This window comes from Polistes dominula, unplaced genomic scaffold (genome assembly GCF_049000335.1).
Source record: "Polistes dominula isolate Pdom_NZ unplaced genomic scaffold, Pdom_raw_medaka contig_32, whole genome shotgun sequence".
Lineage (NCBI taxonomy): Eukaryota > Metazoa > Arthropoda > Insecta > Hymenoptera > Vespidae > Polistes > Polistes dominula.
The window spans coordinates 1,737,204-1,756,211 of record NW_028300880.1 but is presented as its reverse complement, the minus strand read 5'-3'; the positions used below and the strand labels follow the sequence as shown (position 1 = coordinate 1,756,211).

The following is a 19,008-nucleotide window of genomic DNA, read 5'->3' as shown; positions in this document are numbered from 1 at the left end:
AACGTTAACAAAAATATCATCTCGTTTTATTCGTACGTTTTTATTATTAATAAATATTAGCAAGGTATTAATTTCTTTTTTTTTCTTTTCAATTATATTTTGAAATGAAAATTATATTTTTAACTATTGATTGTTTCGTTTGTTTTACTTTTTTATTCTACAATTTTGTAGATTATTTTATAATGATTCGTTGAGGGGAAATATTTTGATTATTATTTTTCACGTTCGTACGTAGAAACTCGCGAATTGGATAATAAATTTGCGGAGGATATTCGAATTGTTTGTTTTTCATTATTAATAGGTCAATATTTTATTCAAAATTGTGAATAACAAATTATGACATTACATATAAATTAACCCAAAATTATTTGAATTATTATTATTATTATTATTATTATTTGAGATATTATTAAATATTTTATTCAAATTTCCACGAAAAATCAAGAGTCTAAAATTATTGAAATTATTTGTTTAATACATTCGTTATAACAACGAATCATTGTTATCTGTACATTTAAAATAATATTTGGAATTTAATATACGAATTTAAGAAATTTTATTTAACTAATAAAATATAATTAAATAAAATAAAACGAGAGAGAGAGAGAGAGAGAGAAATCCCTTATTGGGTTGAGAGAAAAAGTTGATTTCGTTTTAGTGTCGTACCAAAATATGAAACAACTTGTTCACAAACTCAATATTTAAATTAACAAATAATTGTTATTTGTACATGAATGTATATACATATATATGTAAATGATTGATATTTATAAATAATTAAATTAATAAAATATATTTATGAATGATTAGTGCATTAATGATGGTACCTTTGATGATAACAAACACGTACCATTTATGTATGTATCTGTGTGTGTATAGGAGTATATAGAAACCACTAGATGTTACATTTACCTTTTCCGTATCCTCTGGGTCCTAGGGAAATTTAATTCGTAGCAAAGTGTGGGTGCCAGGATGTAGTAATAAAGGTCGCCAAAATTCAGGTTGTCTGGATATTGCACCAATGCTGTGCCACGACCGTTCACTTCGTGCCCGATGTCGTCGCTTTCAACAACGTTTTGGTTCAACTTTGTTGCTGCAAATAATGAAAACACATTTTCCTACTTTTATTACATTATCTTTCATTTCTACCTATTAGTACTATTATTATTATTATTATTATTGTTATTATTATTTTAAAAAATTAGTACGATAATAAAATATTTTAGGGTTATAGTAATATGCTGTTATTAAATAAACAAAAGAAATTGAATACTTTCTTGATAAACTAAGGGTATTTTTTTTTATTGTTATAGGAGTCACATCAAATTCTATCTAAATTAAAAAATTGAAAAATATTATTATTAAATTGATTATATATATATATATATATATATATATATATATATATATATATATATATATATATATATATATCAGCAATTAATAAGCATTATTTAAAACACTAATATATTAAAATAAAAATCATAATTAAATTAATAATTTCTAATAAATAATTGTCATTTCCACTAATGTCCTAAAATTGAAAGCTTAAAATATTCCAAAATAAAATAAATCTTAAATAAAATATCTGTCTAAGAAAGCACACATTAACAAAACGAAAATCAAAACAAATATGTAAGCAAATATAAAATTAACAAATTGATAAACAATTTTATTTGACTGAATGAACGAATCAAAAAAATGACAAAAAATTCTGATAGAAAATCCCCCTCCTCCTCAAAAAAAGAAAGCAAACCAAAGAGAAGAACAAAAAACGAAAGAAAAAAAAAAAAAAAAGAAACTAATCTGTTCAATCGAGTTTCATGATTTTAAAATAGTCCTTCATCGTCATTAAAAGATACGGGACACGTAAAGGACACGACTTTCGATAGTTGGGGGATGGATCCCTCTCGAAATTCTCAGCAGTTCGTTTAATCCTTTCCACCGTGTTAACCCAGGACAGGTAACAGATAGAATTCCCCCTCAATTATCCAAATCCGATGACTAATCCAATTTGGAATTCAAATAAGGTAACGCGACGGTGGCTGCTGCTACTGCTGTTCCTGCTGCTAGAGACGTATATGTGTCCCTTTGAATTTGGGATAGGTGCCCTTACTACGTTTTCGAAGGGTTCCTCAACTAACGATCGTTACAAGATTCGCACCTAGAGAAAAGGATTGATTTTGAACGTAGAAACATTGTGAGACAGAAAGATGATAAAAGTGAAAGTTAGAAGAGGTGTTAAGAAGAAGAAGAAGAAGAAGAAGAAGAGGAGAAAGGATAGGCAGGGAGGAGGGTGGTAGGGGTTGGATTGTGCCAGTGGGTACAAGGAAAAAGGGGTTGGGGGTGGATGAAACGACGAGACGTTTTATTCGTACACGCTTCGAGTAAAGCTCGTAATAAGCGAACCAAAGAATTCGTCTAAATTAAATTCTTTCTACAACCCCCTACAAATTTTTTCCTCCCCTTTCCCCACTTCTACCATCTCTTCTTCTTCTTCTTCTTCTTCTTATTATTATTATTATTATTATTATTCATTGTCCTATTTTTTATTTTTTTTTATCGCTATTATTATTAGTTCTTTCCATCATTTCCCGTTTAACCTCGAGCTTTTCTTCTTATTTTTTTTTTAATTTCTTTATTTCCTTTTTTTTTTTTTAATTTTTATCAACCCTTTTTTTCTTTTATTTCATCTTCTCAATCTTCTTTTTTATTAGTTGTGTGTAATTATAGTAATTAATGTTAAAAGTAATCAGATAATAAAGGAAGGTTATAAAAGTGAGGTTATGATAAAAGTAATATTCTTTGATTATATTACATGTGTGTATTTAAGTGTGTGTGTGTGTGTGTGTGTGTGTGGGAAATATTAAGTTTATTAAAATGCATTTTATAATTTTGTTAATTGTATGATTTTATTCCTATTATCATGTTCTTTTATTTTTATTTTTTTATTTTTTATTTTCTAATAATATCTAATTGAGATAATTATATTATAATAAATGAGAACTATAATAATAACTGTTAAGTGCAATCAGACTATAGAAAGATGTTAAAAGTAAGGTTATGTTCAAATTTAAATCTTTGATCATTTCCTATAATTAAAAAAATGAAATCTAATAAACCATAATCTATTATTAATTAGACCATTTTTTAATCTAATTTGTATTAATATTTTCTTTTTAATTTATAAAAATTAAGACAATACATATATCGTAGTAAATATAAACTACAGTAAAGTAATAACTGTAAAGTGCAGTCAGACGATAAGAAAATCTTAAAAAAGTAAGGTTAGGATAAAATAATCTAAAAAAATCACACAAAGTTACCGTAACAAAACTTTCTTATTTAAAAACAAAATAATAAAACTGTTTAAATCGTTAAACTGTATAACAATTAAAAACTAAAGTAATTAAAATGAAATTTGGTCAGAAATTAGAAAAGAAAAAGATCATCAAAGCAGAAGAAAACGTTTCATATGTGAACTAATCTTTGATGATAAACGTACGTAGAATAAAAAATGGAGTTAATTAAATCAAATGATCCTTTTTTTTTTTTTAAAAAAACGTATAACTCAATTATCTTCCTCTCTTTCTCATTCTTTCTTTCTCACTTTTCTCTCTCTCTCTCTTTCTCTCTCTCTCTCTCTCTCTCTCTCTCTTTCACTCTCATTTTGAAAAAGCTGCTGGATTCTCCGGTTCGTCGCGGATCAACCGCACGACAAGTCCGAATAACCGCGACAATGGCGCTTGCAAACCTTCCCCCTTTCTCCTCCAACCCCTATGCACCCTATCAACCCTCTCAACCCATCCACACGTTCTCTCCTCTCTTTCTACTACCCCTCTACTACTTCCCCCTACGGCGGCATTGGCGGTTTTCACGCGAAATTCCGAAAATAATGAAACACCAAAAAAAAAAAACAGAGAAATAAAAGTGCCAATGGAATTTTTCATTTGTAATCCCAATGTGCCATTCGATGATTGTAAAAACACTGTACGAGCAAACAAACAAAAATCTACTAGCTCTTTCTTTTTTTCTTTCATTGTTATAATTATTATTATTTTATTATTTTTTGAGTAATTTCCCCCCACCCTTTTTTTTTGTTTCGTTTTGGTTGCTTCTTTTTTGATTAAACATCTTTTTCTTCTTTACGTGTATTTATACTTTTTTGTTTTGTTTATTTTAACTTCGTTCCACACTTCACGAATTATACAACCATTCCCAAACGTCAACCATCACCACCACCAACCTCCTTTTCAATACTTCAATCCATTTCCATCACCATTTTTGTTACTTCTGTATAGACAACGTTACGGATAAATAAAAAAAAAAAAAAAGAACATTTTCAATTGGCAAAACGGTAGGTAGAATAAATATTTTTTCACATTACAATATACTGTATATTCTTTCTCCAATTTTAGTTTCGTTTCGTTGTTTGTACGGTTACTTTTGTTATGTTCCCATTAATTTGTTACTTTTAGTATTTTACCTACAATGCTTACAACGTTTTGCAATATTTTGCAAAGTTTTTACAAATGATTAAACTCTGTTATAATACTACGTTAAAAGATATTCATTTGTTACAAAAAAAAAAATTTCAATTAATTTTTTAATTTCTATTATAAAACGAAAAAACAAATAAAATATATAATAATTATTATTTAATTTAAAATAATATATATATATATATATATATATATATATATATATATATATATATAATTAATTGCAATTATTTTGGATTTTATTTTACAGATGCACATCACTCGACGTTGAAATTATTTATTCGATTATTTCAAATAACAGTGGTGAAGAAAATCAAATATAATTTATTAATTATATATATAATATATAATATATAATTATTATTATTTATATAATATTAATATTTATAATTATAAATTTATTTTTTTTTATTATTTTATTTTTTATATTTTTATTTTATTTATTTTATATATTATAATGATATATAATAATAATATTTATAAATTAAATATAATTATAATATATTTTTTTATAAATAATTTATCTGTATAATATAATATAACATAATATATTAATTATATGTATAATTTATTAATAAGGAATGCATGTTCAAAAACCTATCCCCTTTCGTATTTTTTTTTTGGTTTCTATTTTTTCCTTCATTCTTTTTAACATTTTTTATTTGTTTTCGTATTAAGAAAATCGATATTTTTTTTTTTTTTACTTTAACACCATAAAAGTAAAGTTTTTTATCCGAGCGTCTATAAAATTAGGCTGAACTAAACGACCCAAGAAGCAATCTATTGGTACGGGGGAATTGCACGCTTGGAAATTGGAGCCAATCGACGGCGTTGCTTCGATACCATCAAGGCTTAATTCGTAAGATGTCTATGTCGTCACGTTTTACTTCTCTCTTTTTACTTTCGACTTTATTCGGCTCGTTTTTCAACCCCTCACCCTCATCCCTACTCCCTTTTTCCTTTCCCCCTCTCCTTCCTACTCCCCACCGTATTTCAACCTTCCTAACATATCACTTCTTCTTCTTCTTCTTTTTCTTTTTCTTCTATTTTCTTTTTTTTTATCTTTCTACTTCATCTTCTTCTATTCTTAACCTTCACATTGGATTCTTTTTATTCGACTAATGTCACATCGAAATTACTTTTCGAGTAATCGAGTATCACGAGGTTAAGCTCTTCTACAGGTAATTTTAGATAAAAATGCAATGTGAAAATATCTTGCGATTAAAATTGTAAGAAAGAAAAAAGAAAAAGGAATATAAAGATATTTTTACGAATTTAAAAAAAAAAAGGGATTATTAAAATTAATGACAAGGATTAGTATTAAAAGATCAGAATATATATATATATATATATATACGAAGAAAATCCTTTTTTTTTTTTCGTACTTTTAAAATAATAAGAAAAAATTCTGATGTCTTCAAATGATGACAATTAAAAATAGATACGTAAAAATATATTTAAAATGACATATGAAAATGATATTAAAAAATCTTTCAAGTTTCTAAGAATATCGAAAATAGGTTATGTTATATAATTTTTTATAAAAAATGTTGTATTATTTTTTAAGTTATTGAAATAAAAAACATTATATTAATGTTATTAAAAGATATATAATATCATTACGATTAAATATAACAATTATTTATTATACTTTATGTTATTTTGTGTTATATTTAAAAAAAAAAAAAAAAACAACTACCAAAATAACCAAAAACATTGAAAAAAGGTTATGTTATAGTATTCCATTATTTTCTAAATAACTACCATTAAAAAACAGTGTAATTATGATATTATCAGATTACTTTATATCATAACTATTAAATATAACAATTATTTAATATACTTTACGCGTTACTTTGTATTATATTTAAAAATAACCTACCAAAGTAACCAAAAACATTGAAAAAAGGTTATATTACACAATTATATTATTTTCTAAATAACTACATTAAAAAAACAGTGTAATTATGATATTATTAGATAACTTTATATCATAACTATTAAATATAACAATTATTTATTATACTATACGTTATTTTATATTATATTTAAAAAAAAATCTATCCAATTAAGCAAAAACATTGAAAATAGATTATATTATACAATTACATTATTTTCTAAACAACTACATAAAAAAAAGACATTGTAATTATAATATTATCAGATTATTTGATAACATCACAATTACATATAACAATTATTTATTATACTATACGTTATTTTGTCTTATATTAAAGAAAAAAATTTATCAAAGTTAACTAGAAACTCTTAAGGTATCTCAAAAACTATTGTTTCAACCTTATATATTATCCTGTCTCGTTTTCTACCTTCAAACAAGGCTACGAATTTCAAGGGTACGAATTTCACGATCCTTTCTGAAAGCTGCGGATCCATGATACCAACTCGTAAGGAGATTTCAGACACGTAGGTACTTTCGCAAACTCACGGGTTGGAAGGTCGAATGTCAACGAGAGTCATAAATTCAAAGACTTTCTTCTGACAGGCGTCTTCGTTGAGCATATAATACTCTCTCTCTCTCTCTCTCTCTCTCATTCCCTAAGATATAACACTCATCCTAGAAAATATTATAGAAATATTTAACAAGCCTAATCGATCATAAAACATCCACCGTGTCCCCCTCCCCCCACTTTCTCACAGACTACCATCATTTTAACTGGGACAAACACAACTTTTCCTACAATGTAAATCATTGTCATTATTTATTTCATATAAATGACGTTTAAGCTCATAATTAATGAAATCAAATTTATTTGTTTTTAAATATTAATTAATTGTGAAAAAAAAAACTTGAAACAAAAAAAGTCGAAGTCGTCGACTTTATCGATCGATCGTTGAAACAATTTTTCAATTGTTTCCAAACTATATTTGTCTTTTTATTGGAATAATAAACGACTATTAAACAAAAAATACGAGTAACGAAATTCGTTTAATTCATCATTCTCTTTCGATTTTCTACTTTTATGATACGTTTCATCGAACGATAAATACAAAAACTCAGTTGGATATAGAATTCATTGGAGAACTTTAAATCGTTCCAAAAATTCATTATTTTCATTCGATGTCATACCCTTTTAAAATAACGTTAATAAATTTCTTTTATTTTGTTTCTATTTTTGCAATAAAATTTACATGGAATAATAGTTGTTAATTATGCAGTTAAAAATACAAGAAAATTAGTTAAGTACTCATTAAAGTAAAAATAATATATTTTTTAAGTACATTTATTTAAAAATTACGTATACTTCCAATAAACAATTTTGATCTGATTATTTAAATGAAAAAATTCAATTAAAAATCATCGCTGGTCAGGAACATTAAAACAAATGTAAATTAGTTTAAACAATCGTAAATATTAATAAAATACATTAGAATGTGTTATATACCTTAAATGATTGTTAATTAATCGAAAGAAATGTATATCGTAATTTAAAAGCACTGTGTATATGTTCGTAGTACCGTCTTCCTCGAAATTCACCTTTAAACTGAATCATTGTCCTCTGGTGAAAGTTCTTTTATCGATTGCAGTTTATATGATTGTTCCCTCTGAAGATATAAATTTTATTTACCGTTTATTGATTTGAATATTAGTTTTGTTATACATTTGTAACCTGAGAAAAGTCATGTGAATAACAATCGATAAAAGAATTTTTGCGATTTTTGTAATTAAAAATGCATCAATTTATTAACGATCTATTTTAAACAAGACTTTGATTTAATTCGAGAACAAAACTAATTAAAAGAAAATGAAAAAAATGATAAAACAAGAACAAAAAGAATAATAAGACAAAAAATAAGACTAAGACTAAGAATAAGACTAAGACTAAGACTAAGATTAAGATTAAGACTAAGACGAGGAATAAGAATAGGAATAAGAATAAAAATATGAATAAAAATAAGAAAAAGAAGAACGTACGATATCGAAAGGAAATGAAAAGAATATAACAATAAGAAAGAATGAGAAAACAAGAACAAAAACAGTAATAAGAATTAAGAATAAGACTAAGAATAAGACTAAGATTAATACTAAGACTAAGTATACAAATAAAAATAATAAAAAGAAAAAGAAGAACGTACGAACTGAAAATAAAATACAAAAAATATAAATAACAATAAGAAAGAATGAGAAAACAAGAACAACATAAAATAAGACTAAGACTAAGAATAATACTAAGAATATATAATAAAAAAAAGAACTACCGAAAGATGATTGGATAGAAAGTCATTGGAATTGAGAATGGCCAGACGACACGCAAGAATCTCAGTCAGTCTGTGACGTTCGGCTTATGGCTGCCAGTTTCTTTTCCGTCTTCCTTTCAAACCAAGAACCCCCTGTAACGTTTTCCTTCTAGTTTCTATCGACACCCTTTTCCTCTAACACACACAAACACAACTTAAACTTACTACCACCAGTTTTCCCCTAACCTAACCGAACTCAATCCTCCCACCCCCGGAGCCCGTAACTCCCAACCCTTGAACAACCCCTTTGCACCTTTGGTTCGTGCCTGTCCCGAACGTCGGTAGACTTGCTCGCGAGTCGCGGTAACAGAGACATTATAGAAGATTGCTTATTGAAAGACTTGCAAGAAAAGCAACAAAGTGAAAAAGAGACGGACTAACGGACACACAGAGAAAGAGAGAGAATCGAAGGTTTCATCAGAATCGACTTATCGATCTAGCTTTTCGAATAACACGATTGGTGAAATAAATGAAGAAAGGAGGTTTCTGTGGAGGGTTTGAAGTTAAACGGGGAGGGGTGGGAAGTTTAGGTAGGTCACGTCGAAAAGGGTTTCCTTTAGAAAAGGAGGGTTGAGAAGAGGAGACGTAAACGGGGGTTTTCGATAGGGAAGGAAGAGTTCTCTATTTTGTTCACTTCGAAGTTGCTCATACCGTACTGGAAAACGTGTAGGACTTTAGCATTGTACTAAGGTAATAATAAGACGTGCTTCGATGTTGAACTGAAGATAGAATGAGAAAGAGAGAGAGAGAGAGAGAGAAGTAAGAAAGAGGAATGAGGAATGAGGTAAAGGTGGGGGAGAAAAAGAGATGAAGATATTGAAGATGAAAATTACGTTAGGATACTTGGAAGTAAAGAGAATTAGTTGAACTCATGGTTGTCTAATAACGTAGTCCGCTAACGGGTCGCGAGTTCTGGGCCGTGTCTGGCATTCGTCTATCTTTGCGAAAGATTCTACTGAACGAGTATCACGTGAGAGGAATTTAGAAGAGACTATGAAAAAGAGAGAGAGATAGAGAGAGAGAGAGAGAGATGGTTTGGGTAGGTAGGTTGAGAAATTTCGTTAGCCTTTAGCAAAAGACGACCCTTTGAGACTGATCGATATCGAATTGATGGGTTATATCTAACTTAAAGAGTATTATATCTTGAAATATAGTTTAACAATTTAAATGTACATTAATATATATATATATATATATATATATATATATATATATATATATATATATATATATACTTATTTATTATTAAATTTATAATTAAATAAATAATTAATTGAAACTTTACTGTAGCGTTAAAATATTTTTCATTATGTGTATATGATAGTCTTTAAATGGTATTAATAAAAAAACAAAAGTTATTTAACATTAATATTGTAAAATATTGAAACATTGAAGTATATAATAAAAATGGCGAATATATTATTTTATAATTATATATGATACTTAAATTTACTTTTATAATATTATATTATTTTATATATATATATATATATATATATTTTTATATAATCTTCTTTTCTTGTAAAAGCACGTTCATAATAATAATAATAATAAATTTAAGTATCTTTTGCAAGACTTTATTTGATATTGATCGATCAAATAACTGATACCAAGAAAATTACATTACTCGATTATAGTTTATTGGAAACGTGTAAAATATAAACGTTGAGAAGTTAAGATACGACTTAATAGCAAATCAAAGTTTTTAACGACTCTCCCACTTTTTTTCTTTTTTAACTGGAATATATATAAATAAGAATACTACCATTACTTTTTACGAGATAACTCGAGGAATTGGTATATACCTGATTAAAGTCGTTTCGAAAAATTAACGATCTTTCAAAAGTATCTTTTAAAAAAAAAATCACGTTCCATTGTAAAATACAGCCATCCTACGCAAACATATATATATATATACAGGGTGTCTCGCAGTATTTTTTCATTAAATTTTTCCCATCACATTTTATAATAAATAAATAAAAATAAAAAGTACAGAAATGTACAAATAATGTGCTCTTAAAAGCTTCATTTAAAAGTTCAAATAAAAATACGGAATGATAACGAATTTAGTGTTTCCTAACCTAACCTTTTTATCTAAAAACATCAACTGTATAATCATTTTTAGTTTTTAAACTAAAATATTAGTTATATTCAAGTATCGATAAACGTTTCATTATTATTACGTCAATATTGAGACATCCAATCAGATATAGCGTTACATGATACCAATAGGGAAATTAGTTTAAACGATCATAACCTCAAACGATAAATAAATCAGAAAAACAGTAATCTATTTTTATTTCTTCTTCTATGATATCATTTTAATTAAACATTCAATGTAAATATATCGATAAAATTCAACTGATAACATAAAATAACCTAGACACTCTGTATATACTTCTTAAAGAAAAAAAAAATAATATATAAAACGAAAGAAAAAGAAATATCGATTGGAAAACAATTTCGAGTGAAAAAAAAATGCCAACGAAAGAAGAAGAAAAAAGAAAAGAAAAAATAATAATCAACAACAGGCGGATGAAAAAGGAAGAAATTTTCGTTCAAATAATCTTCCAAGGAAAATTTCGTTGCATCGTTATTCCTCACACCCGCGTTCCCACCTTCACCTTCACCAACACCACCCCCTTTTACTAACCCTTATCGAACGTGAACGTGTTAGGTTATTTCTCGTAGCCGAACCTCGTCCCTTTCTCCGTTCATCAACCGACCATTCCAGCCCTAACACGTCGAAGCCTTCCTTTTACATTATTCCAACGATGATTAATGAAGCTCGCGGACGGTCGAGCAAAATTTCAGCCATGGGGGAATAGGAGTGGGAGGTGGAAATGTTGAGGAAGAGGAGAAAGAGGATGAGTAGGTGAGAAGAGTGGGGGTTGGGGAATTGGGGGAGTTGGGTTGAAGGAAACTGTAGGGTTACACACACACACATATAGAAAGATGCATGCAACACACAATTGGGAAAGGAAGGAAGGAAGGAAGGAAATCGCTGGTGTGACGTGAAATAGAAAGATAGATAGATAGGTAGATAGATAGATAGATAGATAGATAGATAGAGAAATAGAACCAGAACCAGATACAACCTAGGATCAAGCCAGATGGACTCGGATCAAATTTGCGAGCAACAACGGGGTACCCCATGTACCTGTACAATCCTGTGCACACCTATCCATCAAGTTTGGCTCCTCGTTCAGTGGCAACGATGAAAAAGATCTACGAGATGAACGAAGAGCGTACGAGAGGAGCTAGTAGAATGAAAAAAAAAATGGAAAAAGAATTTGCTAGAAGAGGAAGAAAGGGGAGATGAACTGACAGGACGAAGTAGAAAGGAGAAACCTGGGGATAACGGTGTAAAGGGGTGAACGAAGAGGAAGCGAGATGGGTTATAGAGTATCGATCGTTTGTGCAATCACGATTAAAAGTGGAAACGTAGGGTAGACGTTTTAGCACGGTAAAAGAAAGAGAGAGTGAGAGAAAAATAATAAAAAAAAAACAAAGAAAAGAAAGAAAGAGATGACGATGAAGGGTTGGTAAAGAGATCGTGGAAAAGCAGAGGAGAAAGACAGACAGATATACCGGGGGGGTTTTGTAGTTGAACGGTGAAGAGGGAAAGTGGAACGAGATGTGGGGGTGCGAGTGGGAGAAGGAGACAGGGTTGATATTCCGTGCGGAGAGTTTATTGGGGAAAAGGCCGGCTCGTATAATTTGACTTGGTCGGCGAGGTCTGAATAATCGATATATACTACTACTACTACTACCAAACACCACCTAACCACTCCCCCCTCGCCTCCCCCTGTACCCATCTATACCACCAGCCCACCCAACCCCCTTCCTCTTCATCATCCTTCTTCTCCAACGTGCGAAAACCTTTCCTTCGTCTCTCAAAACTTTACCCCTCGCCTGGTACTACCCCTCCGCCCCTCATCCCTCCATTTTCCACCTACCCATACACAGATACGAGAAACACGAGCGCGCGTATCCAAGCTTCCTCAACTTCATCTCGTTCTATCTCTTTCCGTCCAACTCCGTTCAGCTGCATCCAACACCGGAAACAGAGGCCAGCCTGATCGGGAGTTTAAATTGGGTGGAAATTATTCTCCTCCTTTTACCAACACTCGACCCACCCTCTCAATACCAAACCCCCCATTTAACGGGCTCTCACACCCATTATCGTGGCCAGCAACAGCAACAGCAGCAGCAACATTGGCAGGTTTGGCTACACCTCTTCGAGTTCCGTAAAATGAACATGATTCGTCAACACATACAAATACATACAAGTTCATAGATATACATACTGATGTTTGTGTATGTTCATAAATATATATGTGGGAATGTGTGTGTGTGTGTGTATGATTACTATAACGTACGTATATGCACCTTCAGAAATAGGCAAATATCCATCTATCCTTCTACTGTCCACCTATCACTGTCGTCTGTATGCATGCATGTGCATCAATATGTGTGTGTGTGTGAATGTGTCTCTATCTCTGCACCCTTCTTCATTCGTTCGAGGAACGTTAAATGTAAGTATGTAGTATGTGGATTTGTAGTGCATATGTGTGTGTATGTATGTCAGGTATGTGTGAGTAAGTACAGTGAACCGAATTATGGACTGGAAGGATATGGAGATAGGTAAATACATTGCGAACCTGCATATTCTGTCCTTATTCAGTCGTACGAAAATCGGCTTCTCTCGTTCGTGTCATGCGTGGGTGAATATCAAGAGGAGAGGGGGATGAGGGAAGCAAGGGAGGTATAGGGATTTAAGTAAATTAATATGTATTTTCTTGAATCGCAGGTCCGAGGTTTCTTTTGGAACAATTTTGATTGAATTGGAATATTATGATTTTAGTTTTGGGGGACAAAGATAATAGGGAAAATTATTTGAAGATAATTATAATATGGTACATAATTATTAGATATAAATAAAATAATTTAATATATTATATATAGAAACATATTAAATATGTATTTTCTTTGAACGTAGAGAGGTCGATTTTCTTTGGAAAATTTTCATTGAATAGTCCAATTTGATTATCGTATTGATGTTGAGAAAATAATTATATGAAGAAATGTATAATAATATAAATAAATAAAATAATTAATAACAAAATTGATATATTTCAAAAGGAAATTATATATGTAAATTAATTTAATTTATTTATTCATTTTTTTTCCTTTAATAAGTTATTTTTCTCCTTCGAAGCTATTTAATTGAATTGTTAAATTTAATTTTTAATCTCGATAAGAAAAAATAATTTCCAGCAAAGAATTATATATATATATATATACATACATAAAATAAAATAATTAATATAATTGTTTGATAATTAAGCATACCTAATATGAAGACAAATTATTAATTGCTAACTAAGAATAGAATTACTCATGACAATGAAAACATAATAAAAAAAATAATAATAATGATAATATAGTTACGTGTAAAGGATATAAATTACTCACACTGAAGATTATTGTAAGACAAGGATTGTCGTCGCATTCTACCTTGGCTAGATGTTTTTTCACGACTGACACGACACCACATGTTCACTTGGATGTACGACCATAACTTCAAGAATAGAATGGCATACAGCATGCACACGTACATGGAACCAACTGTAACATCAAATAAAAATCATTATATTAATAATAATAACAATATTAGATTTTTATTTTATTTATTTATCATTGAAAACTACAGAAAATTACTTTCCTAACAGTCAAATAATAATAATAATAATAACAATAATAATAATAATAATAATACATACAATATCATATACCTTATAAAATTGTTCAAATAATTCGTTATATCTTTTTACATTGTGGACACAGTATTTCATTTTAATTTTCGATCTCTACTCATGAGGTCTGAATAATATTAATAATTCCTATGACGTATGTACCCATTGATTTCGCATATATATGTATATGTATTTGACTTTACCATATTAATAATACATTTCCCAATGCATTCATGAGATGCGTGAAATGTATACGAATCATTATTTTTTATCGATAATAAATACCATTATATTTCATTATGTTTTACATTACTTCCGTTATCTTCAAAAGCCAACGCGAGTCATACATACTTTTTCTATTATTTCATTTAATAATAAAGAATTCATTTTACTTGTAATATAGTAATACTAGCTTGTTTATATTTATTAGAAGGCTTTTGTGAATGTGGTATACATTCACATTTGATACGTTGTCATACATCAAAAGGGGAAGCACTCATTTTATAATACACCAGAAATTCCCAGCAGATTAATTACTAGATAAAACGCGCCATCTATGCTACATTGACGCATCGATAGGCGCCAAATTTAAAACTAAACTAAATTGTATATCATTAAATTAAATGATTTAAATTCTAACAAACGAAATTTTATATTACATAAATTTACATATATTATAAAAATTAATACGATTAATTAATCAGATAAAAACAAAGGCCCAATATTTACATTTTCTACAAATAAATTTAAAAAAATATTATTTCTTTATCTTCTCTAAAAGAAATAAAATAAAAATCAATTATATAAAACTATAAATATCGATAATTCGTTTAAATGAACAATAAAAAAAAAGAGAAATTCTATCTTTGAAACTTGATCAAGGTTGCTTTGTATTTTTGTTTTCTTTTTATTTTTAAACTATAAAGAGAAATATTTGTTTCCCCATTAAAGTAAAAAGTACAAAGAGAATGAGGATAAGGATAAAGAGGAAAAGTAGAAGAAGGACGAAAACGAGAAAGGAAGTGGGATGATGGTGGTGGGATGGCATGAAAGTAAAGGTAGTGGAGTGGGGAAAGGGGGTTGGTTGTTGGGGCTTACTACAAGCAAGTAGGACTTAGCAACGAGAGGTGCTAATTAGAGGGATTCTTGAATTCCAACGCGAAGCATGTAGCTAAGCATTTCTCTACATGAAAGTCGTTTGGTTTGTGGTTCTTTTTCCACGAAAGAATGACGACGACAACGACAGACCGACAGACCGACACTATGGGGGAGTGGGGAAAAGAGATGGGGAAGGTAAAAGTAAGGGGAGGGGGGTTTGTGGGAAACGCCATCGTCTAAGTGAATTAAATTAATTAAAAAGAGAACTTCTACTTGCACTCGTTGTCGGCAAAAGAATTTTAATAGACACTGCTTTTTTAGTTCCCACGAGTTCATCCGACTCTAGTTATATACTCTTTCTAGTTCTTTTTTTGATTTTTTCTTTTTTTTGGGGTTTCTTCCTTTTTTTTCTTTCTAACCACCTCCCCCACTACTCGTCCCATCAACCCCATCCTCTTCGTCGCTTCATTATATTCTTTCTTTCTCATTTATAGGGGGGGACCGGGTCCCCTTCCCACCACCAACCCCTTTCTGGTGGTGTTTCTTTTTTTCTTTCCCCTTGTACTTTTCTTTTTCTTATTTTTTCTTTCTTTTTTTCTTTTATTTCTTGAACCACTCTTTTCTCGTTTGAAGAAACAAGTAATTCGCTTTATAACGAGATCGTAGGGAGAATAATATTTATAAGTGTTTGTGAGTATATGTGAGTGTGTGTTTGATTCTAATAAAACGTTATAATTATGTCATACTAATTTTGTTATAAATAATTATTTACTAAGTTTGTATTTGTGTGCATAATTAATTTAACAATTGTTTATAATATTGTGTGTAGGAATAATTGAATATGTTTTGTTATTAAATCACAATATTTTAATTAATTAATTTAAAAAATTATTATGTTAAATTAATTCAATAATTATTTATAAAAAATTCAATTAAATATATCTTAATCGTGCTTACACATTTACATGTACTCGTACATACGCATGAATTCCACAAAACACATTCTTTAAATATTTCAATGAGATGATGTAATAAAATTTATTTAAAAATAAAAAAATAAAATAAAAATCCAATACCTAATGCACAATACTAAATTAATCTAATTTTCAATAATCAAATATTAATGATAGAACAATTTTTCTAATGTTTTCATTATTATCAGGAAAGTTTGCGTGATTCTGAAGTGACGAAATCAAAAGATAACAAAACACTGCGAAAGGTGAGATCGTTGAATGTCGTGACGCCGATCGTAGCATGACATTCGCTTTGTTGTATTTCAAACACGCACACACACACACACTCACATACACATACACACATATATAAAAATGAATTACAAATAACATTTTCCTAAACATTATTCCGAATATTTATACTCGTTTCTCTTTTAGAAACTAATCGAGATAGAAAATAAAAATAAATCAACGATAAAAAAAAAAAAGAAAACGAATAAAACAAACTATAATAAAAAAAAAAAGAGAAAAAAAGTAATCTCACGATAAACAGAACAAGCACCCCACCACGCCATCCAATTCCCATTCGTAGAAAAACATAACTAATGGTATGCATTATGAATTATCCTTATCTCAATCTAAAACGAAAACTTTAGGTTAGGTTAGGCCAATAATTCCACATGCGATGTTTTTCTAATCAAATAAATGATCAAAAAAAAGATAAACCTTATAATATAATATATACTTATTGACCTAACCTCAAAGTTAACACGTAATAATCGTACGAATGTGTAATAATGGTAAATGTAACTTTCTTGTCAGATATAATAGCAATTATATGAGGTATAAGAAAAGGAAGGAAAATTCGTTCGTGAAATAAAGTCACGTTCCTCTTTCTCTCTCTCTCTCTCTCTCACAGACACACATAAAACTAAATCACACAATCGCAGAATCCCAGTTAACCTTTTGTTCAATTTATTCAATTACCTCGTTCCATTCATTCTTCTTCGTTTTAATTTAAGATGTAATTGACTATAAACAATTCTTTGTAATAAATATAACAATTGCACTATCTCTCTCTCATTTTCTCACACATTTACAAAAATTAAATCACACAATCAATTTATTCAATTACCCTGTTCTATTCCTACTCCTTCATCATTTTAATTTAAGTTTTAATTGACGATAAGAAATTCTTTTCAATAAATATAACAATCATCAATTCCCCCATTTTACTTTCACCAACCCCTAACCCTCTAAATGATTATCTCTCTCTCTCTCTCTGTCTCTGCCTCTCTCTCTCTCTTTCCCTTAAACGATTCAAAACGAGCATATTTCTCGTAAAACGATTTCTGACGAAACACCAGCAACATCAGACAAGCACCAGGCTACAGAAACTGGAGGTAGGGAAACCGGAAACGCAAAAGAAAGAAAACGTTAAATGAGTCATATAAAACGTTTCGTTCAGGAAGCTAAGATTTTCTTCATCATTCCTCCCACCCCTAACTCATTCTCTCTCTCTCTCTCTCTTTGTCATTCTCTTTCCGTTCATTCCTAAGAATTTCTTTGTGTCCGTAAGCATCGTTCCTTTTTAGCATCGAAGAAACGAAGGGTACTTTCTCAATTTTCTTCCACCCGTTCCACCCTTCCCCCCCCCCCACTCCTGGCCGACTCAAAACGAACCCACTGCTAAGCTTTCATTCTTACACTCCTCCCCCTCCCCACCCAACCACGACCAAGACCAAACTCTCTTGAACAACCCACCCCCACCCTTCCAACTTTTATTCAGATTCCCATTGTCACTCGTTCAACAAGGATACTCCGAGCTACTACCGATCCCGGTCGTCCCATTTCCTCCAATTTCCTTGTCTTCTTTTTTCCTTTTCCTTGCTTCATACCAACCCCCCTCCCCTCTTCTCCTCCTCCTCCTCCTCCTCCGTTACTCTAAGCCCTACCCCTTTAACTTCTACCCCCCTCATCTAGCTTCCAAAGAGCTTCGTCTATTATTCTTTTTTTTTTTTATTCTTTCTGGAATAAGGAAACGTCAACGAGAATACCATTGCTACCACTACCAACTAACCAGTTTTCATTTATTTTATTTTTTTTTTTTAATACTTTTTTTCGGTACCCCTTATTCTTATCAGAGTTCTATTCTTATTTTTTTCTTTTTGAATGACTATTCAAAAACCTCCTCAGTCAGACTACCACCCACTCTTCAGCCCGATTTAAACCTTCCTTTTCTACTACCCCCTATCACCACCACCACCACTTCTATCATCATCCAGACTGTTCAATCGTCAATTCGTTCTCACTTTCTATTTCGATCTCGACCTATCGATACGGGGAAAAAAGCAAACTGGTATGCATTTTGATTAGGATTCTTTTTTGCTGAGCTTCGATAGGAGGAAAGAAAGAAAAAAAGAAAGAAAGAAAGAAAAA

The 19,008-nt window shown here is 29.9% G+C and overlaps 1 protein-coding gene across 3 annotated transcripts in view; it reads right to left on the bottom strand.

The window, feature by feature from the left end:
- Positions 1-19,008, bottom strand: part of mdy (diacylglycerol O-acyltransferase) — a 171,621-nt gene that overhangs the window by 41,777 nt on the left and 110,836 nt on the right. For 2 of the 3 annotated variants that reach the window (XM_015321625.2, XM_015321626.2), the window contains 2 exons: positions 14,238-14,390; positions 913-1,093 (listed from right to left, as the gene is read on the bottom strand). In XM_015321625.2, the coding sequence (XP_015177111.1) occupies positions 913-1,093; positions 14,238-14,390 (334 nt within the window). The remainder of the gene's footprint in view (positions 1-912; positions 1,094-14,237; positions 14,391-19,008) is intronic. The other variant, XM_015321627.2, reaches the window with a different exon arrangement.